Source organism: Taeniopygia guttata, chromosome 10 (assembly GCF_048771995.1).
Source record: "Taeniopygia guttata chromosome 10, bTaeGut7.mat, whole genome shotgun sequence".
NCBI classification, from domain to species: Eukaryota; Metazoa; Chordata; class Aves; order Passeriformes; family Estrildidae; genus Taeniopygia; species Taeniopygia guttata.
In genome coordinates, this window is record NC_133035.1 from 1,876,733 (window position 1) to 1,898,601 (window position 21,869).

At 46.3% G+C, this 21,869-nt stretch overlaps 1 protein-coding gene and 1 long non-coding RNA gene across 3 annotated transcripts in view; one reads left to right on the forward strand and one right to left on the reverse strand.

Moving 5' to 3' along the window:
* Positions 1-20,614, forward strand: part of SIN3A (SIN3 transcription regulator family member A) — a 31,919-nt gene extending 11,305 nt beyond the window's left edge. For both annotated transcript variants that reach the window (XM_030281636.4, XM_030281635.4), the window contains exons 4-21: positions 596-702; positions 1,193-1,475; positions 3,402-3,653; positions 4,323-4,475; positions 5,305-5,463; positions 6,695-6,784; positions 8,185-8,303; positions 9,753-9,963; positions 11,460-11,576; positions 12,272-12,510; positions 13,682-13,865; positions 14,050-14,623; positions 15,054-15,223; positions 16,245-16,418; positions 17,094-17,186; positions 17,533-17,627; positions 17,833-18,040; positions 19,428-20,614. In XM_030281636.4, coding sequence (XP_030137496.4) covers positions 596-702; positions 1,193-1,475; positions 3,402-3,653; positions 4,323-4,475; positions 5,305-5,463; positions 6,695-6,784; positions 8,185-8,303; positions 9,753-9,963; positions 11,460-11,576; positions 12,272-12,510; positions 13,682-13,865; positions 14,050-14,623; positions 15,054-15,223; positions 16,245-16,418; positions 17,094-17,186; positions 17,533-17,627; positions 17,833-18,040; positions 19,428-19,658 — 3,459 coding nt within the window. In that variant the 3' untranslated portion in view covers positions 19,659-20,614. The remainder of the gene's footprint in view (positions 1-595; positions 703-1,192; positions 1,476-3,401; positions 3,654-4,322; positions 4,476-5,304; positions 5,464-6,694; positions 6,785-8,184; positions 8,304-9,752; positions 9,964-11,459; positions 11,577-12,271; positions 12,511-13,681; positions 13,866-14,049; positions 14,624-15,053; positions 15,224-16,244; positions 16,419-17,093; positions 17,187-17,532; positions 17,628-17,832; positions 18,041-19,427) is intronic.
* A 202-nt stretch (positions 20,615-20,816) lies between these two features.
* LOC140684829 (uncharacterized) lies at positions 20,817-21,542 on the reverse strand. The gene is made up of 2 exons (XR_012057648.1): positions 21,421-21,542; positions 20,817-20,979 (listed from the first exon to the last, which is right to left on the reverse strand). It is a non-coding gene; the product is annotated as an uncharacterized lncRNA (long non-coding RNA).
* Between the last annotated feature and the right edge of the window lie 327 nt (positions 21,543-21,869).

Sequence of the window (21,869 nt, forward strand, 5' to 3'; positions counted from 1 at the left end):
CCTCTTACTTTGAGGTGTAAAACAATTTACCACCCACAGCTGCCATTTTCGAAGCCCTTCTATGTTGAACTGAAATGTCTGGCTTTTTGAGAGAAGTGCAAGTGTGTACCTGGCAGACATCTACTACACTGAATATGTCATTTCCACTTTTGCTTATTCTTAGACTTCCATAATAATTTCCACATATGAATGCAGGAAAAATACTCAGTCTAGTTCTGTTTATCCTAGCAGTCACTTCAGTGATGGTAGATTTGGAGTGTGTTGGGTTTTGGGTTTTTTTTTTTTTTTTTTTTTTTTTTTTTTTTTAATTCTGAGTAATTCTACTGATCTGTGGTGCTTTTTTTTTTTTTCCTTTTTGTCTTTTTTTTAGTACAGTTTTATCTTGTGCACCAGGAGTGGGGAGTGAGTACCTTTTATTCAAACAGTGCTGGTAGTACACAAATCTGGCTCATGAGCTTTTTGCTCCTTAATTCCCTGCCCAGGCTCAGGGCTTCAGGGCTAACAGTTGTGTTTTCAAATGATGGGTGTTTTACAGAACAATGGGAGGTGAAATCAAATCTCCTCTGCTAATATGACCTGTCTGGTCTGTCTCCAGGTGGAGGATGCATTGTCTTACCTTGACCAGGTGAAGCTACAGTTTGGTAGTCAGCCACAGGTCTACAATGACTTCTTGGATATAATGAAGGAATTTAAATCTCAAAGGTAATAAGCTGTATTTTGCTTCTTTCCAAGTTAAAAAGAGTGTGGGTGGACATGGGAGCACAGGGCAGGAGCTGAATTCTGTCCTTTGTATACAGCATAAGACACCTGGACAATGATGTAAAAGCAGTTATGTGCTTTATTTTCTGAAAATGAAATGCATCCCTTCATTTATACTAAATCTCTGCTTAGAGTGGAAGTTCACAAGTTCAGCCTTGACAGCTGATTCATCTGGCTGTCTGGTTGTCTGCCCATTAATAATGGGCAGACTTGGGACTGAATCTGATGGATATAAAACTCTGTCTGGGCTGATAAAATAATGCTAGTGTCACTCTTGAGTTCAGCAGTCTGTTTATAGGACTCAGTTTTGCATTGTTTCATAGGTTAGAAGTGATAAGAGAAAAAAATCCACTGGAAGATTGCTGTGTGGAGAACCTTGTCCCACTGCAAGGTGCCAGAGGACAGTGACATTGTGATCTTATTCCTTCCTCAGCATCGACACTCCGGGGGTGATCAGCCGTGTGTCGCAGCTCTTCAAGGGCCACCCAGACTTGATCATGGGCTTCAACACCTTCCTGCCACCTGGCTACAAGATTGAGGTGCAGACCAATGACATGGTGAACGTGACCACCCCGGGGCAGGTTCACCAGATCCCCACCCACGGGCTGCAGCCCCAGCCGCAGCCGCAGCCGCCGCATCCGTCGCAGCCTTCGGCGCAGTCAACCCCGACACCAGCACAGCCGGCACCACAGCCCACACCTGCCAAAATCAGCAAGGTGAGAGGCTTTGGGTGACCTGCACTAGGAGCACAGGGATCCTCCTGCCTCCAGCTGAAGCTGGTGTGGAGCTAGAGAGTGAAAAATTAACTTCCACGCTGCTTTTCCACAGTATTTGTGAACTTTCATGTGTTCCCCTTCTGTTCCTGGATTAGTTTCTCATTTTCAAACTTGAAGATGCAGTCACAGTTAATTTGACAGCAATTCAAATAAGCTTTCCAAAACATTAAGGGTTTGGAAAAGCCTTGTTGCTGGCAGTGGGGAACTGAAAGACAGTCAGAGCATCTGGTAAATGGCACACACATTATTCAAGAAGTGATCCAGCAACCCTAGGGAAAAGGTTCCTAGTTAAAGCACTGGGCAGACACTATCTGCCTGCTTTTGTGTATATTGTCTTAGACCTAAAGTCCCAAGAAATTGCCCACAAAACAGAGGTTGTGGTAAAGATGTTCCCTTTGGTTTGAAAGTGTGTGTATCGTTTCAAATGCTTGAGGCAATGAAGCCTTTAGGAAACCTTCATTTGTTATTTGGTGGCTTCTGCATTGCTTGAAGTCTTGTTTTCAGATTGAATGGTTTTTGTAGAGGGGTCTGGTTCAGCTGTCAGCTGGAAGGGTTCAGGAGTTATTGGTATTATCTAAAGTGCAAGAGTTTAGCAAGATGACTGTGATGTTGCCTGTTGGTATTGGTTGTGTGTGCCCAAAACAGAGACCTTTTAGTAGCAAATTTGACTCTGGCTTAGATATAATCCAGATGCTACTGTCCAAAAGATGTATTTTATGTGAAACAGAACAGGATAATAGACATTCAAGGAGATTACTCCAGATCAAATTTTGTGTATTTCAGCCTCAAAGTGCAAAAATATTTCAGAGCCTTAGGGAATCTCCAAAGTTTCAAGGGCTAAACTGTTAAACCCTAAACTGTTAGATAGCAATTACATGGAAAAGCTAAAGGAAAAGGTAACATGCAGTTAAAAAGCAGCAGGATTTAAAATGTGGCAGTTAGCTGATCTCTGGACAAACATTGTTGGGACATGCAACTTCCTGCTCAGAAACGGCAAACAAAAACATGCTGAAAGATTTGCTAAAAGAGTCACCAAACTGGACGCTGCAGATCATTCCAGAATGAACTTGCTGTGCCAGATTTCAGGGATTTTTTTTTTAAAAAGCACATGCTCTTAGTAAAGATGTAGCAGTCTCCTTCTTAATACCATGGGATAAATGGTTTTCTCCCTATCAAACCTGCAAAATGTTGAACTACCCTTGCTGAAACTTTAAAAAGAACCTGAGGGGCAGGCTAGACAATGAGGTAGAATGTCCCTACCAGGCAGGTAAAGCTGTAGCTGAGCAAGGCAGGACCTTGTAACAGGATATTTATGGCCATCCTAAAACAGTTATTTACATTCTTAGTCCTGAAAACTCTATGTAATACAAGTTTTGAAATGTAAAACGTGAGGGGAATAAATATTTGCATTTCCAGTTGCCACCTCAAAACTAAATTTTCACCTGGCTGTTTGACATCCATTGAGAGTATTCAAAATAATTACTCACTGCCTGCTTTTTGTCTCAAGAAACTCAAGTTTTCCCTTGCTATTACCGTCATACATCCCACAATTGTTCACTAGTGCCAAAGTGACTTGCAGTGTTGGAGCCAGCTGTACCTGTGCATTTTGGCTCTGTTAAGTTTTTGCGGTAGTTTGTGTCTCTTGTCAGTTTTCAGTCCAAAGCAATTAGCAAGGAAAATCATCTTAATAACAACTGCTTAATGACAACAAAGCATTTTGTCTCCGTGATGCGGTTTAGTCTCTGCTGGCCCACTAAATATTTGGTTTTATTTATTTATTTATTTATCCCTAAGTGGATTAAAAGTGCTTTTATCCAGACCATGAGGGGATGTGATGCTTCCTAACGCAGCGTGTGTTCTCCTCAGCCATCGCAGTTGCAGGCTCATACTCCTGCCAGCCAGCAGACCCCCCCGATCCCGCCGTACGCGTCGCCGCGCTCGCCGCCGGTCCAGCCGCACACGCCTGTGACAATCTCTCTGGGCACCACACCATCCCTGCAGAACAATCAGCCCGTGGAGTTTAACCACGCCATCAACTATGTCAACAAGATCAAAAATCGGTTCCAGGGACAGCCAGACATCTACAAAGCCTTCCTGGAGATTCTCCATACGTATCAGGTGAGTGTTGGAAACGTGGCTTTGTGTCTGTGTATGGTTATTTTCTCTTGCTTTGCTTTGGGGGTGGTGTCCTAAACTTGCATCTGGTTCTTCTGCTGTACTAGCAGTGGCCAGCAGATTATCATAGACTGGTTTGGATTGGAAGGGGCCTTAAAGATCATCTAGTCCAACCCTCTGCCATGGGCATGGGCACCTCCCAGGTCAGGTTGCTCCAAGCCCTGTCCAGCCTGGTCTTGAATTCTCTTGAATTAACCAGAAGTCTGGCAAATTAAAGAGATTACATAGCTGTATGAAGTAATAGATCTCAATCCATCATTTTTGTTTGGACATGTCTAAAAATGCTTGTTTAAAAACTGGATTTGGTATTTTTCTATGAGCATGTGTCAGGATGAGCAAGGTAGCTCTATGTTAAAAGCAAAAATCCCACTTTCTTGGTTAGTGTCTTACTGTGCAGGGCCCGTTGGGCATTTAGGATGTATTTATAGTATATAAAAGTATAGATATTTAGAATATATGAGAGCCATACTATTAATATAGTATGATGCTTTACGTAAGAAGCTCAGACCTTTGCCATTTAATGATTTCTATTGCTGAAAGTTTGTTTTTTCTTTGTCACTTGAATTGTTTGTACATCCTTTCTTCTGACACTTCTCCTCTTTCCTCTGGCAGAAAGAGCAGCGTAATGCCAAGGAGGCAGGAGGGAACTACACACCAGCTCTGACAGAGCAGGAGGTCTATGCCCAGGTGGCTCGTCTCTTCAAGAACCAGGAGGATCTGCTCTCAGAATTTGGGCAATTCCTGCCTGATGCCAACAGCTCTGTGGTGAGTACCTTTGGAGATAGGATGAAATACCTAGTGCAGACTGTTATGTATGAAGGCAGTGTTCAGAAAAATGTGCTTTTGCTGTAATTTTCCTGGTGTGTAGTAAGGAGGTCAGGGGTGTAGACTGTGTATTCTGGCTACAACTTGTCTCTTAAATAACTTTTATTTTAAATGCAATTCATTTGCCTGAAAGGGTTGTTCTATATTAGTGCTGTAACTGCAGTAAAATCCATTGATCATCTAGAGCTAGGAAGAGCAGCAGACTCCTGTGGACTGCTGCATCCAGCTTTGGGGTCCCCAGCAAAGGAAGGATGTGGATCTGTCAGAGCAAGTCCAGAGGAGGTCACCAAGATCATCAGAGGGATGAAGCACATCTCCTGTGAGGAAAGGCTGAGAGAATTAGGATTGTTGCCTGGAAAAGAGAAGGCTCGGGGGTCACCTAATTGTGGCCTTCCAGTACCTGAAGAGAGCCTCAAAGAAAGATGGAGAGAGACTCTTTACAAGAGCATGGAGTGACAGGACAAGGGGGAATGGCTTCAAACTGAAAGAGAGTAGGTTTAGCTTACATACTAGAAAAAAATTCTTCCCTGTGAGGGTGGTGAGACACTGCCACAGGCTACCCTGGGAAGCTGTGGCTGTCCTGTCCTCGGAGGTGTTCAAGGGCAGATTGAATGGAACTCTGAGCAACTTGGAATAGTGAAAGGTGTCCCTGACCATGGCATGGCATTGAAACTGAATTATCTTAAAGATCCCTTCCAACCCAGCCCATTCAGTGACATTTTGTGTGGACTGTAGCCCTAATGCTCTTATGGGTTTGTCTCTGACCAAGCTGTTAAGTAAGACAACTGCAGAGAAAGTGGAATCGGTCAGGAATGACCACGGGGGCACAGTGAAGAAACCACAGCTCAACAACAAGCAGCAGAGACCCAACCAGAATGGCTGCCAGATCCGACGGCACTCGGGCACTGGAGCAACCCCTCCGGTGAAGGTAAGAGCCTGTGCTGCTCCTTCAGAGCCCTCTTTGTCCCAGGAGGCTGGGGCAGAGCAGGATGTGTTTTCCAGGTCCTTCTGATTTTTGTGGCTGGGCTGCAGCTTGAGAACATGGAAAATAGTGTTTGTCTTTCAACCTTTCAGAAGCCCTTGTTTCCAAGCACAAGTCTTTGCATCTGATTTTTGCAAACCGATGGGGGTGTCTGTTCCTGAGGGTGGGACATAGTTACTTTAATGGCATGAGGAAACAGAATTTTCATCACTTTCTAATAAAGATGTAGTTTTATTAGCAGTGTTTAATGAGGGGGAGTTATGGAGTGTGGAGACGAAAGTCTCAGTCATGCCACAGAATAAATTTGCCCAATATTTGTAGCAAATGTTACTAAGGCATGTAGGAAAAGATGAGCTGAAAAGGTGTGACTGAAAGCTTTGTTGTAGTAGAACTTGGAGCAGATGCAGTAGAATCATGTTTGCTCATCTTTCCTGTGATAAAGCCTTTAATACAATGATAAATGATTATTCTCTCAGCAGAGTTCGCCCTTTTCAAATGACGCATGATTTGTGAGAGCAGCGAGGCTTTGTAGTGCAACAAAAATTGTCCTGTGGCCAGGTGGCCTCGAGTTTGTGCATGAGAGATATATTTGCCTGCTTTTTTTGAAGCCAGCATATCTTCTTTTGTCATGAAAAGCATTAGCAGGCATAATTGTACCATTTAAGTCCCCTTCTGCCCTTTCTCCTCCTCTTCAAATCGAGGGCACCAAAATGAAGCACGTTTTGGAGGCAACTTTCAGCCTTTCTGAGGACAGGGAAAATAAATCATCTTGCAGTAGAGTGTAATAGAGAAAAAAATTGTTGTTCTGTGGAGGTGTAAGACTTGTAGAACTGGATGAGTGATAGGAAAATCATTTATTCTGGCAGTTTTCCAAACTAGTTATCAAAGTAAGATATGCTGTAGTGTGATTGAAACAATCAGGTAGTTACAGGAAAGGGTGAAACAATGTATTACAAATATTTGGAGTGGCATGCTACTTATTAACATTCAGTAAATCAACTTGTAGCACATGCTTTAACAGACTTTTCCTCCAGAAAGGCCACCTTTCCTTTAATGGGAAGCACATGGTGGCGTCAGGGAGCTGGCACTCATGTGTGATAGATAATCAGATTGTCCCAACTTGCTGAACACCCCTTTTATTTTTCATTGCTTTTTTTTTTTTTTTTTTTGATAACAGAAGAAACCAAAGCTGCTTGGTTTGAAAGACCAGTCTTTGGCAGAAGCCAGCAAACATGGTGTGGGGACAGAATCTCTCTTCTTTGAGAAGGTGAGAGGAAGGAGGCAGATGTTGCATGTCCTTGATGTATGTCCTTCCTGTATACACATCTGGATGTTGATCACAGTGAAGTGTGTGAGATTTACACCACTTTGATAACATTTCTCAGCTTGACCTCAGATGTATCATGCAACCTCTAAGTCAGATACACTGAATTTTTAAAAAATTTGTTATATTTTTTACACATGCTTTTTCCCCAAAGTTCCTTCTCCAGCTTTCCACCTGCTGCTGCTGTGATTTGTTTGAGGGAATGGGAATTTTTTCCTGTAACCCACACTCCAAATGGTTTTCCCCTTTGTAAGATCCCTGTACAGCTGATGATGTGCGTGGTGTGTCTTGCTGTGTTGGCACAGCTTGTACCCATCTACAGCCAGCTGGCTGCAGTGGGGGAGCTCAGTTTACAAAGTACCTGATTCATATTTACATTGGGCTGGTTTTTTTTTTTTTTAATTTCCCCTCAGAGATTAATCTAATTAATTGCACAGTTGTTACCTGTTGCTGGTTTAACACACAGATCAAGTGAAGGAGATATGGGATGTTTCCAAGTGGTACCTTGGTGTCTGCTCTGAGATGTCCATACAGTGTCTTATAGCTCAGAGGGGAGCATGGGATGAACTTAAAATCATCTTTTAAGCAATATTTGCACACTGATGACAGTCTTGGTTGCTCCCTGCTGATCTGGTGAATTCTGCAGCGTGATGGGACCCAGCTAATGATAACTGGGAGCCAATTTATTGGTTGAAGGATGTGTAGGTGTTAACATGAGTAAATCCCTAGAAATCCCTGCTGTATAATTATAACCAGAATGATGAATAACTTAACAATGATAGATCTCAGTCTGATATGTAGATCCAGCTGTTCTTGTGGGGAAGATAGTGGTGTTGGGATGAACAGTTTGGCTTCCTCATTCTGTGAAGATTGGGGTTACAGAAGGAGGATTGTCTGTGACAATCCAAGCTGGAAGCAGGCAGAGGCTGGAGAGGTGGTACCCCGGGTATGGGTCTCATATCCTCACTCCCTATTTGAAATACTCTCTGGAGTTTAAAAGCAACCCTGGGTGGGTTGGTGGTGCTGCAGTTACAGCTGATGTTGTCCATGGTTTCAGTGTTTTGTAATCCAGCTGCTACAGGGTTCTTTGAAGGATTTAGTTCTTCACTTGCAGCTCCTATCTTAGAGTAATGCCCCAGTGCTGACGCTGCAGGGGATCCCAGCGTGGGGTGGCTCCAATCACTACCAGTTTTTTGGCCCTGTGTGCAGGGCACGTTCTCTCTGTTCAGCTCAAGGATTTGTGTGCCTCAGTGGGAAGCACAGTGTCAAATCCAGGTCTCCTGGACCTCTCCCTGCTTAGTCTCACCCTGACAGCTCCTCTTCTCTTGTCTCCTGTGGGTCAGGTCCGCAAAGCTCTGCGTAGCACAGAGGCATACGAGAACTTCCTGCGCTGCCTGGTGATTTTCAACCAGGAGGTGATCTCCCGAGCTGAGCTCGTGCAGCTGGTCTCTCCATTCCTGGGGTAAGTGCAGCCCCTTTCCTGCTCTGCTTCTCTTGTGGAGCCAGGAAAGAAACACTCATCTTCATGGTCTTCTGCACTGCCCTTTCCTATTCCTTATTACAGAGAGATTCTCAGCTGTGTCCTGACAGGCAGCATGCAGGAGCAGTACAGGTGTTTCTTGCTGTTTGCCTTCCCTTTCCAGTGGGGCAAACAAAATTATTAGCAGCCTCTTACTGCAGTTTCTTGCTCTGGAATTACGGGTTATGTAATTTCAGAAAAGATTGACTGTCTAATTGCATAGGAAATGTCCCCCCAAAAAAGCAGAGTGCTGATATAAGCTCACTAAGGTTTCCAAAAAGCAGCTGAATTCTGTCACAAAGCCAAAAATGTTAAGGAACTCCATACTTTTAATAGGAATTTACAACTTCCATGATTGTCAGCAGTGTACAGAACAGCTCTATTAATTGGTTAAAACCAACAGATACCCTCTCATCAGCTTTGGGCAGCAGGATTAGTGTTTCTTTTGCCTGGACACTGAGTTGCTGGTTCCAAAGAAGAAGGCAGTAGCAACATAAATTGGGTTCAGGACCCCATTACAGTAGCTACTGTTCAGAGAAACTGCCCTAAGGAGCTTCCACTCACTCTGTACATCCACTGGAATTAGTCAGGCATTAGAAAAGGTGCAATATTTGACAAGAAAATTCTGTACTTTTCCCATCTACTGCCTATGCTCCTAACTATAGGGAAAGATATAATACAAGGGTTTTTTTTTATTCTGGAGTTGGACATTATCTTTTGCCATACAATGAAAAAGCAATGAATAACTAGTGATTCAAGTAGTAACAGGTTCAGTTCATCCTGTTGCTGGAGCTTTGCATGAAATAAGAGGACATGAGCAAATGCTGTATTTTAGACGAATAAATTTTTCAGGAAATTCTGCAAACAGGCAAACTTGGGCCTTGCAGGCAAAGGTTTCTCCATTATTTATGCTGCTCTTTGGAATCTGGTTGAAGCAATTGCTTGGCACTGAAACCTTTTGTGTAGTTACAGAATTGCCTTTTGGTTTCTTCTTGCTGGCTCTGGAAAGGAAGGATCTGGTTTAAGGTTCAAACCATTGGCAAACAATGAGGAATCTTACCTGAGTTCACTACCAGGGTAGTTTGGGGAGACCCAGGTGTGACTGTGCCACGAGTGCTGTTCCTGTAGCAAAAGCCTTGACAGCTGCTCTTTGCTGGTCACTAATCGTGGAGCACCTGAGTTGCACCAAGAGAGCAATCCCCCACCTGATCAACAACAGGTGCTTGCTTCCCATTTGGTCAGGCTCTGTGGGAGTGGGGTTGAGCAGAGTCTTCTCACCAGATTGATAATTTAGAGGCTTGTCTGTAGTAATCAGTTCTAGCCTCAGCATCACATCTTGGTACTATTTGTGTTCTGTTTAGCTCGTTTATCACTTCATTCCTTTTATTTTAGGAAATTCCCAGAACTGTTCACTTGGTTTAAAAACTTTCTGGGATATAAGGAGTCTGTTCACATGGAGACGTATCCAAAGGAACGGGCTACTGAGGGGATTGCCATGGAGATTGACTATGCCTCCTGCAAGAGGCTGGGCTCCAGCTACCGAGCCTTGCCCAAGAGCTACCAGCAGCCCAAGTGCACGGGGAGAACTCCACTGTGTAAAGAGGTAAGGCAGGAGCTGTGCCACAGAGGAAGGCTCTTCCCAGCCTTTTTAAAGCATCAGAGCAAAAGCGAGCAAAACAGAGCAGGATGGGGGCTTTAGTTTGTATGCCTGTTTGGAAAGGTTCCTGGGGATGTCAGGGCACATCTGGTGGTGGTGACCATGGAGCTGGGGCCAGGCTGCTGCCTGCCCAGCACTGATCCATGCTGCTCCTCACCCAGGCGTGTGCGGGCACGGCATCCTGGCTCGGGATCACCGCGGTGCGTGTGGCAGCCCGAGGGGAGCACACCCAAGGAATTCCTGGTGGCACTCCTGTAAACATCTGGATCATATCCAGAAGCTATTGCACAGGGTGAGGTGTCAGTCTAGGAACTGGGTTATGCTGGAAGCTGGCTGGAAGTTGTGCTGCCCACGTGGCTTTGATGGTTGGCATCAGCTCTTCTCCAGCAGCATTTGTGAGAGGTTTGCATAGAGTGTTGGGGGGCAGCTGGAGAAAAACCTACTGAATAGTTATGGTGGTTAATTACTGACATACCCACTGCTCCTGCATCTTATTTACCATGTGTTATGTGAAAGGAACGTTAAGATTGCAAACTTAAGTAGGAGATGACAGAACTGGTTTTCTGTGTGGTCTGAATGTGATCTCAGAGGTCCTTTACAAGGTAGTATGTAATTCAGGATACCTTTTTACCTAAATTCTCACTTGGCCTGCTTTCATAGTTGTCCCCAGGCCAGCTTTAAAAGAAAATCATGTTTTCTCTAGACAGATTCTCCCACGTATTCCCTCAGATGCATCTATCTTTCTCCCTGAAATGCTGAATTTTTAATCCATGTCTTGACATGTCTCTCAAAAGCTTCTTGTGTGATGCAGTTACAAACTTTTCTCCCTGTGAGAATCTAATGACTTGGTTGTTCAGGCTTTGGGTTTATGAGAACTGGACCTGGCTTTCAAGACTGCCTGCCAAAATCATTTTGGGTTTCTTTGCATTCGGCCTCTTTGAGGTTGTTGCTGTTTTTTTTGTTTGTTTGCTTTTTAATGGTCTGCTCCTATATTGAAAGTGCTGAGCTGTTTTGTCAGGAAAGGTGATATTGGGGTATGGTTTTATACTTACAATTAGCCTTATTTGGAGGCAGCAACTGTGTCCTAACAGTCAGGGCTGCTGTGGTGACCATACAGTGTTGATGGTAAATCACACATAGGGAACCAGCTGGTTGCAGCTGACTAATCCAAAGAAGCAGAAAAAGCTCCTTTCACCTTTATTTTCCTCTTCTCCTGCAAGGTTTTTCCTCACAGCTCCAGCCTATGAACTTTTCAGGCTGCCTGGCTGTTTGGGTTCTGGCTGTTTGGTGTTGCCCTGTGAAAGCTGGGCTTTGGAAGGGGCACACACTCTTTCCAACTGGGAATTAGATTATCCCATCAGAAGAGTGCTCTTGAAGCTGGCCAAGTGTGACCCCCTTGCACACTGACCATGACTCTTGTTCTCTCTCTGATTCCCTCAAAGGTTTTGAATGACACCTGGGTCTCCTTCCCATCCTGGTCTGAAGATTCCACATTTGTGAGCTCCAAGAAGACACAATATGAAGAGCACATCTACAGGTGTGAGGACGAGCGTTTTGAGGTAAATTGCTTTTCCTTGGTTCTTGTCTTGGAAAGCTCTGTTCTGTGGACAGTTAATGAGTTTTATGTAATGATACCTTTAGTTCTGCATCTTTTATTGTGTCTGCCACCTGGTTTTTGGCATAAAAGCTTGTTTTCTCTTCATGCAAGAAGCAGTGGCTGCATAACCTGAGCTGCCACCCCTGCCCCTACCTTTTCTGTAGAGCTCTTCATTCACCTGCTCCACATGAAACTATTGAATGGCCAGCATGGAATTGTTGCATCTTTTCTGTTCTTCCTGCCCACATAGTGCATGAGAACATGCATTCCCCTGTAATCATCTGCAAAGCAATATGTTCAGGATTTTAAATGACTGACATTTTGACTGGAAATGGAAGTTAGCTGGGCAATTACCTGAATCTGCACAGATTTGGCACGTCCGTTTGTAGAGTAACTGTCAATTGTGTTCTGTTCCCAGCAGGAAGATGTAATTTCCGAACAATATCATTCTAGTACCTTTTAAATTCTTCCACAGTATTATTTGGGTAGCAGATGAAATGTAATTGGATTATTTTAGAGCAGCTGAACACCAAAGTGCTCGAGTACACCTTGTTAAACAGGCGCAGCTTCTTGTTTCATGTCACTTGAATGTTTGCCTCGGTGAAGTATCATGTTTTGTCTATTCAAATGCTACGGCTAATGCACTGTTCTCTCCAGCTGGATGTTGTCTTGGAGACCAACCTGGCAACCATCCGCGTTCTCGAGGCAATCCAGAAGAAGCTGTCTCGTTTGTCTGCGGAGGAGCAGGCCAAATTCCGGCTGGACAACACCCTGGGGGGCACCTCGGAGGTGATCCACCGCAAGGCTCTCCAGAGGATATACGCTGACAAGGCAGCAGACATCATCGATGGGCTTCGCAAGAACCCGTCAGTGGCTGTTCCCATCGTGCTGAAAAGGTACTGACTGCCCCTGCAGCCTGCCCCAGGGTCCCTTCCGAAGGGTAATGCACTGTATGCTGTCCAAACTTATGGAAGCTCGGCTAGTTTCTGCCCCTAGGGAGTGTGCCCTCCACAAGGCTGTAAATTTGCCCCAAAAGGTTGTGGCTGGCCCACCCCTGGAAGTGTTCAAGGCTTGGAGCAACATGGTCCAGTGGAAAATGTCTCTGCCCATGGTAGGGGGTGGAACAAGATGATCTGTAAGGTCCCTTTTGAACAAAACCATTCCATGATTCTGTTATTCTGTGAAACGAAAAAGTTCATTTCTATTCTGGACAGTTGGTGTATTCCGTAATAATCACCTAGAGGGAATTGCCCTCCTGAACCAAAATCTTACAGCTCAGCTGGAAGGATATAGAGCTTTTTTAGTTTCCTCTTAAACTTTTTCTTCCCTGGTGTCAGCACTGTGTGTAAGTAAGGGAATTGATGTCCCAGGGCTGACTGTGATCCCTTTCCAAATCCTATGGGCCTACATGCCCAGATCGTGGTGTCTCTGCTATCCCCAGATTCCCTGAAGAATATTTCTGTTGTCAGCCTCCCCTTCCTCAGTTAAAGGGGAGTGGATTGAGCAACTGGTTGAGGTGTGTAAGCAGCACATGCTGGTTTGTGTCTGTGGGACTCCTGGTCCCGTGTGTTGGAGTTCTGGAGCTGGGTGGAGCAGCCTTCCCAGAATACATGCAAGGTCCCAGTTTCCCTACCCTTCTTGGACTGAATCAGGGGTGCTTTGCTTGGGATGCAGAGTCAAGGTTCAGGAGTGCATTCCCAGGGTACTCAGGTGTCCATGCTTTGTTCAGTTGTCCAAACTAAGCTGCCCCTGTTCCACAGGTGAAGCTTTCTGGGGATTTCTGAGAGACCGGGGCCAGCTTTTGTGCCTTCCCTGTCCCTTTATTCCCTCCCTTGGGGCTGCTTTGTTCCTGTGTGGTTTTACCTAAATGTTAAAGAAACACAGAGTGGTTTCTCCAGAAGGGTGTGTCCAGGAGGCACCTTCTGGAAAGCTCCTTTCTGTGGGATGTCTTTGATCCAGGCCCATTTCATTGGGAGTTCAGCTCTTGTCAACACTCACCAAGAACCAGGGGCTGAGACTTTTCTTATATGCTCACCTCTTAGCTCACCTTTGTTTTCTTGATCCAAGGTTAAAGATGAAAGAGGAAGAGTGGCGAGAAGCCCAGAGAGGATTTAATAAAGTCTGGCGAGAGCAGAATGAGAAGTATTACCTGAAATCCTTGGACCACCAGGGCATCAACTTCAAGCAGAATGATACCAAGGTCCTAAGGTCAAAGAGTCTCCTCAATGAGATTGAAAGCATCTATGATGAGGTGAGATGGTCACCAACAGTTTCCTTCCCTCAAGCATATGTGCTTTGCTAGTGCAGTTTCAGTTCCTGTTCCTCACAGCTTGATGAGGGAGAAAATCTCTTCCAATGGTGGAGCTTTCTAGCAGGCTCTTGGGTGGTGGAAAGGGATTGTTTAGGCTGATTTTTATGCTGTTTCTCCTTTGTAGAGGCAAGAACAGGCTTCAGAAGACAATGCTGGAGTCCCCACGGGCCCACACCTCTCACTCGCCTATGAAGACAAGCAGATCCTGGAAGATGCTGCCTCTCTCATCATCCACCATGTGAAGCGGCAGACAGGAATCCAGAAAGAGGACAAGTACAAAATCAAGCAGATCATGTATCACTTCATTCCAGACCTGCTGTTTGCTCAGCGAGGTGAACTCTCGGATGTGGAAGAGGAAGAGGAAGAGGAAATGGATGTGGATGAAGCTACTGGGGCTGCAAAAAAGCACAACGGTGTTGGGGGTAGTCCTCCCAAGACCAAGCTGATGTTCAACAACACGACAGCCCAGAAGCTGCGGGGCATGGATGAGGTCTACAACCTCTTCTACGTGAACAGCAACTGGTATATCTTCATGAGGCTGCACCAGATCCTGTGCTTGCGGCTGCTGCGGATCTGCACCCAGGCCGAGCGGCAGATCGAGGAGGAGACGCGGGAACGGGAGTGGGAGAGGGAAGTGCTGGGCATAAAGCGAGACAAGAGTGACAGTCCTGCCATCCAGCTGCGACTGAAGGAGCCCAGTGAGTGATTCTGGTGGGAGGCTGGGGGGGAAATGGTGTTTACAGAGTGTGTGGCGTCTTCAGGCACGTGACAGCAGTGACCCATTAAGATGGGCTCTCTTTATGGGGAGATGGGAAGATGTAGAGAACATGGGATTTGGACTAGCAGAAGGATAATATACACAGTTATTTCAGAAGAGCTGTCATTGTACACTTGTATATCCCCAAATCCCTGAGTAAAACCTTTCAGAAACAAAAAGCTCATGGAGGAGGCTAGAGCTAGAAAGCAAGAGATTATGAAAATACCTGTGGCCCTAAAAGGTATGATCTTATGTACACAGATTTATGTCCATAAAGGGCAAGTTTAACTAACTCTTCAGGACCAAAATTCACAGCAACCCTTCTTGGGGATGGTGTGCCCATCTCTCTCTCCCCTTCTCTCCTGCTGCAGTGGACATTGATGTTGAGGATTATTACCCGGCCTTCCTGGACATGGTGCGCAACCTCCTGGACGGGAACATGGACTCGTCGCAGTACGAGGACTCGCTGCGCGAGATGTTCACCATCCACGCCTACATCGCCTTCACCATGGACAAGCTGATCCAGAGCATCGTCCGACAGGTGGCTGCCAGCAGGGGCTGGGTGGGGCAGGGCAGAGAAAGCAGGCAGGTTGTTTGCTGCAGTGAGCCCAGGCTCGCGTTGGAGGCTGCGGTGTATGCCCACATGGGGAGTTTCAGGGGTAAGAAGGTAAATTCAGGGTGTTTCTTCACCCAGCTCTCTAAGCCTCATAGTAGAGAAATTATAGAAATTGATTTCTGATCTGTTTGAATTATTGAGAATATCCTCTACAAAGTTCTCCTTGTTTTCCAGATGTTTTAGGATGTAAGTATTCAAAGCATGTCCGGAGCTAATCTTGCTTTAGCATTGAAAAAAAAAAAAGGAAATTACATCTAAATAGTTTCTTTCCTTTCCATCAGTGCTGTAGGAGTGCACACTTTTTCTAAAAACCTTTTGTCTCTTTTATCTGGCTGCTGGAGTAGCTCCTTTTGGCTGTTAAACTCCAGTCCTTTTATTGGGCTGGTAGGAAGAATGTGTGAGCAAAGGAAAAATTCTTATGCCTTTTTGTAGCATGAAGAACAAAAACAGACACAAGGGGCTGGAAGTGAAATAGCTTGAAAGGGCTTTCCTCTTTCAGAAGGGCAGAGCTGCTTTTCAGAAGCCCTTCAGTCCAGAGATTAACTGAATTCAGAAGACAGTTGGGAGACTATTGATTTTTAAACTTACACAAAATATGGATTTGATCTTAAACCTCCCACCCCTCTCCTCAGACACAGCAGCAGCCCCTTGGTGAGGAGAGGACACGCTGTGTCACGGAGCTCTGGCCCTTCCTCCCCTGCTGCTGATCAGAATGTTCTCTGTGTGTAGTTTTTCCCTGAGTAGCTGTGCTTTGCCACCTGCTAATTTTTCTAAAGATATTGTAGGTTTTTCACATAGTAGCAGAGATCATCATCAAGTGGAAGAAACGAAGGGATATTTTTTTGCTTGAGCTCAATCCCATAGTCACACCCTTACTTTATTCTATTCTGATGGGGGTGTAGCAGCCTCCCTGACAAACCCCTTCCCCCATTGCTCCTGTCTGCAGCTCCAGCACATCGTGAGCGATGAGATCTGTGTGCAGGTGACAGACCTGTACCTGTCAGAGAACAGCAATGGAGCCACAGGAGGGCTCCTGGCGTCCCAGTCCTCCCGCACGCTCCTGGAGGCCGCCTACCAGCGCAAAGCCGAGCAGCTCATGTCCGAGGAGAACTGCTTCAAGGTAAGCTCTGAACCGCAGTGTAAAACCAGCAAGAGCTGAGGGCATGCCTCAGAAAGGAGAGGCACTGGTCCTTTAAAAAAGTGCCTTGTTTAGGCAACCAAAAATGAACACAATTAACTCTATCCCAGCCAAAACCGGCACACGCATTGCCAGCTTTTGAGATTAATGCTTCTGTAAGGGCCCCTCAGAAATGAAGTTTCAAGGAGGAATATATTTCCTGGAACAGCAACGAATATCCCCAGTGCTTCACAGCAGCTTTGGGCTGTATCATACTGACTGCTTGGCTGCCACTGCTTTTGATTTGTTAGCTCAAACTCTCCTGTTTCTCTGGTGTCTCAGTTTTGTCGGTTGTTGGGAGGTCTGCCTCTATTCACTGGGCATTAAGTCACTGCTGCTTGCCTACATTGCTAATAAACGTGTGCTAATCAAATCCATAACTTCCTTTGCTAAAGAGGCAGGAAGTGGTCAGGCCCTTTCTGAGCCAGAGAAGTACTTTGGATAAAAGCCTGAGCGTATAGTATCTCTTCCCATGCTCCCAAACTTACTTTGAGCACCCAAGAAGCCCCCAAAACTGCCAACTTGTTTCATTGCCCCTTTGCCCCAATGAGAAGTGAAGGTGTTTGTTTCTATTTCAAACCTCCTCTTGCTGAAGTTCCTTCTGCTTTTTCTTTGTAGCTGATGTTCATTCAGAGCAGAGGTCAAGTTCAGTTAACCATTGAGCTGCTGGACACAGAAGAGGAAAACTCAGATGACCCTGTGGAAGCAGAGGTAAGGGCAGCTTCTCCAGAGAGCTCACTGTGATGGTCAAGGTTGCCCTGGATCAGAGTGTCCAGCTGAGTCGTGGTCTCTTAACACAAGACAAAGAAACATCAAGGACGTGCCATAAAGCTTCCAGTGATGTGAGCAGGCAAATCCTTCTTGATTTATTTTGTGTTAGAAAATACTCAAAACCATGTAAAGAACCGTTGCAGCTGCCTTTTTGGGCATAAGGTGCACAGAGCCTTCAGAAGGGATGTTGTGTTCTTCTGCATGACTTCCAGCTTAGCCTCCTCAGCCCTCACCCGTTGTTTGGTAGGAGGGCAGTGGCTGATGTGCGCTCTGTGCTTGCTTCCAGCGCTGGTCTGACTACGTGGAGCGGTACATCAACTCTGATTCTACCTCCCCTGAGCTCCGCGAGCACCTGGCCCAGAAACCCGTCTTCCTGCCCAGGTGAGTGGCCAGGCTGTGCTGGGAAAGGCCCTTAAAGCTCATCTCATTCCATCCCCTGCTGTGTGCAGACACACCTCCCACTAGACCAGGTTGTTCCAAGCCCTGTCCAACCTGGCCTTGAGATCCACCACCTAAGCTGAGCTACACCCAGCTGTGCAGTGCCAGCAGCGGGTGCTAATTCCAAGAGGGATTCTCTGGTTTGCAGGAATCTGAGGCGGATCCGCAAGTGTCAGCGTGGTCGGGAGCAGCAGGAGAAGGAAGGGAAGGAGGGGAACAGTAAGAAGTCCATGGAGAACTTGGAGAGCCTGGACAAGATGGAGTGTAAATTCAAGCTGAACTCATATAAGATGGTGTACGTGATCAAATCAGAGGATTACATGTACAGGAGGACCGCGCTGCTGCGAGCTCAGCAGGTAGGAGCCAGCCAGAGAATGGGGTGGGTTGCTGGTGTTTCCTGGGACCCAGGGGAAGGAAGGAGGTGTTGCCCTTCCAGCTGTTTGGGAAGCTGTAAAGGTTTGGGTTTATCCAAGATGAAAAGAGCTTGTGACTCTAGATGGGTGAAATTTAGGAGGATTGCACTGGAGGAAACTGATCTGGCCATTTGGATGCTTTGACACTCTCATTATCTCAGCTTACGGGAATATTTCCATCCACTTCTATAGTGTATTTATGTTTCTAAAACAACTACTTACCATGTTTCTTGCTGATGAGATACAGGTAGTGGCTTTAGTTCATCAGATGTAAAGTAATTCTCTAAAACTTTGCATCCACATCAGATGAGAGCATTTTATTGCAGCATAGTGACTCTTTGAAATGCTGCTACTGAGGATTCTGATTGAATTCAGTCTATCTCATTCAACTGGCACAAACCTCAAGGAAATGTAAGCTTATAAGCAGGATACTGTGTGTAACTGCTCTTCACAGAGAATCCGAGTATCAATTCTTGAAGTGTTAAATATGTAGTGTGCAGCTTAGCTCTTGGTTACTGGAATACACTGAGGGAGCTGTAGAAGCTACATTGGATTTTGGAAAACAAATCTATCGGATTTAGCAGTTAATACCCCAAACCAGTCAGGCTTTGGGAGAAGAGCAAACAAACAATAAAATCTGTAAGTTTTATTCTGGAGGTTTAATTATATTGGCTGTTTTCAGTTATGACTGTAGCCATGGCTTTATATCGTATGTCCTCCATTTTACATTCCTTAGGCCCCAAGAGCTGTGCCTCAAAGTGCACAGCTCTTCCTTTCCTGATCCTTCTCTTAAGTCAGGGCTTCTTGAGCCTGTTAGACCTGATCTGGATCTTAATTTTCTGTAGCAATTGTGTCCCCAGTATATGTAATGCATGTTGAACTTGCTCTTTCCTGAGACTGTGCCCCTCTCTGGGGGGCTGGGACAGACCCCGAGGGCTGGGAAGAGCAGGACTTGCCTGGTCGTGGGTGGTAGCAGAGGAGACTGCAGCATCTTCTGGGCAATGCAGAAGGGACTCACTCTGAGCTGGGCATGCAGCTTTCAGGCTCCCGCTGGATATCTTCTGTGTCCCCAGCCCATGAACTGCTGTGTTAAACAAAGAGCATAAACTTTTTTATATTTCTGAGCTCATTTTGCCATATTTTTGCTTGGAGAGGAGCCCCGGGGGGACCCTCATCAGAGCGTTCCCTCTGTCGTTAGTCCAGTGCCTGCATTACAAATTGCCTGTGTGTTTGATCCCCTTGCCAGTCTCAACCAGTAGCCAAGCTTGGTGTTATGCTGCAGTTTGGGGGTCAAAGCTGCCTTTTCCTAACGCCTCTCCTGTTTCTGCAGTCCCACGAAAGGGTGAGCAAGCGGCTGCACCAGCGGTTCCAGGCCTGGGTGGACAAATGGACCAAGGAGCACGTGCCCCGCGAAATGGCAGCCGAGACAAACAAGTGGCTCATGGGTGAAGGCTTGGAGGGCTTGGTGCCCTGCACCACCACCTGTGACACAGAGACCCTGCACTTTGTCAGCATCAACAAGTACCGCGTCAAATACGGCACGATATTCAAGACACCCTAGGAGTCCCCCGGGGCGAGGGAAGAGCCCGGGAGATGTGTGTGTGTGCGCGCATCCAGGGAAGGAGGGAGATGCCTTTCTCCCCTCACTGTGTATCTCCTAACATGGCCACTTGACTAGTGCGTGGCTGGTACAGCCTGTCCCGGCGGGATTCCCCGTGGGGATGCGGCTCTCCGCGCGGGGCCGTGGGCTGCCGGCCCTTTCCGAGCAGGAAGGACCCTTCTCTGAACTGAGCCATCCCAGAGAAACACCACGAGCTCGTACACACCAGCAGCGTTGAGGCTTTGACTCCCCGGAGGCCCTGAGCGGCGAGGGAGGGGAACAGGATGCTCTCCACCGCCGGCCCGCTGGGATGTGTCCCCAAAATCCGCAGGTGCTGTCGCCACCGGAGTCTCCTCTCCTGGCGGGCTCCGGCGTGCGGCCGTGGGGCAGCGGGCCCCGGCTTCCTCTGCTTCCTCCCTTCCCTCCCAGGCTGGACTCACCCTGTGCAGATCGGTCTGTCCTTTCTAGTGCCAGTGGAACTGTTTTATTTTTATTTTGGGTTTTTGGTTTTTTTTTTTTTTGTTGTTTTGTACCTGCTTGTTTACTAGTCTCTCCTAGTGCCATGCACCAGCTTTTCACACACATGTACGTACACACACACAGCAGAGAACAACACGATTTTAACATGTTCCCCTCCTTTTTTGTAAATAAATGTACAAATTGTCAATTTTTTTTGTTTTTTTCCTTTTTGGGTTTTTTTTTTTTTATTAAAGGAATTATGCTTGATGTGCTAGCATAACTGTACTAGCTTCTTGTGTACCATAGTACCAGGTGGCTTGAGAATTAGTACCGACAGACAGACCGATGGAGACATTTATTACACTTTTTACCAAAGGGAGTTATCATTGTAGTGCTTTTGTGTGGAAACTTTTTTCTCCTTTTTTTGTAAATAAAAAAAATAATGTCTTTGTTCTTAACTGGAGGAAGACACTCGCTCACCCACAGCTGTGTTCCTGGTCTGAAAGGCACTGTTGCAGCATGCAGGTTTTGGGGTGGGAGAGGGGAGGGAAGAGGGAGGTGTGATCCCAACCCCTTTTCTACAGCTGGCAAGAGGAAACAGCAGAGGCAGCGTGTGAGTTTGGGGGTTAAACAACGGAGGTATAAGCAGCCTGAAGGAAATATAAATATAGAGTATATAATTTTAATTTTTTAAAATGTTTGGCTTTTTTCCTGGTGGGTAATTTTTATCCACCTTGTCTTCCAGCTCCAAGGATCTTCGCTTTTGGGAAGTGTTGCTGAGCAACTCAGCTGGGGCTGATTGTGCTGATGTATTTTTCCCTTTCTGTGTTGGAGAAAACATCATGGGAAATACCAAGCCAGTATTTGACAGAGCTGCTCTGTGTGTGTGTGTGTGTGGGCAAGAGAAGGAGGAGAGACTGGGGGGGGGGGGGGGGGGTCTTGGTGCATTTCACTCCAGAAATCCACATATGGGATATATATTTTTTTAAGTAGAGAAATTTAACACTGGCAGATATTTAAAATGTGGGGGAAGATTCTGAATTTAAAAATAAAGAAGTCAGCACTGACTTTGTAAGCCACTGCACCATGTCTCCTCAAAAAGAGGTGGCAAAAATCCGTGCTGCTAGTCCTACACCCCTGGATAGGGAGCCACGAGCAGGGCTCTGCTATGGCTTCAGCCCCTCCCAGGGACTCGCTGTGTCCTGGGACAGCAGGTTCACAGAACCACAGAAGGGCCTGGGCTGGAAGGGACCTTAAATATCACCTGGTTCCAGATTCTCTCCTCCTGTCACCACAGCTCCTTCCCTGCTGCGGAGAGAGGCCGGGAGCAGGGCTGGAGGGGGGACCTGGAGCCGGGGTGGGAGTCACAGCCCCGAGGGGCCACGAGTCATTGGCAGCCAGGTCTGGAACGGGAGCCTCCTATGGAGAAGAGGGAGAGAAGGAAGAGCCCAGGAGGGGATTTTCACACTTTGCTAGCAATAAATCACCCGTTTCTCCTCCTTTGCTGTAACCAGGCAGGAAGGGGATCTCCTATCCTCTTCCATTCCAAAGGTGTCATGCACTCTCCCCGATTCTTTCTCCCCTTTTTTTATTCTGGTGTATGCTCAAGGTGATGTGGAAGGGAAAGCCTTTGGTGATTTAGCCTTTTGGCCAGCTTGGAAGTACCAGCTGCTACTGCTTGGTTGGGGGTCCTGTGCCTGCATGTCACTGAGC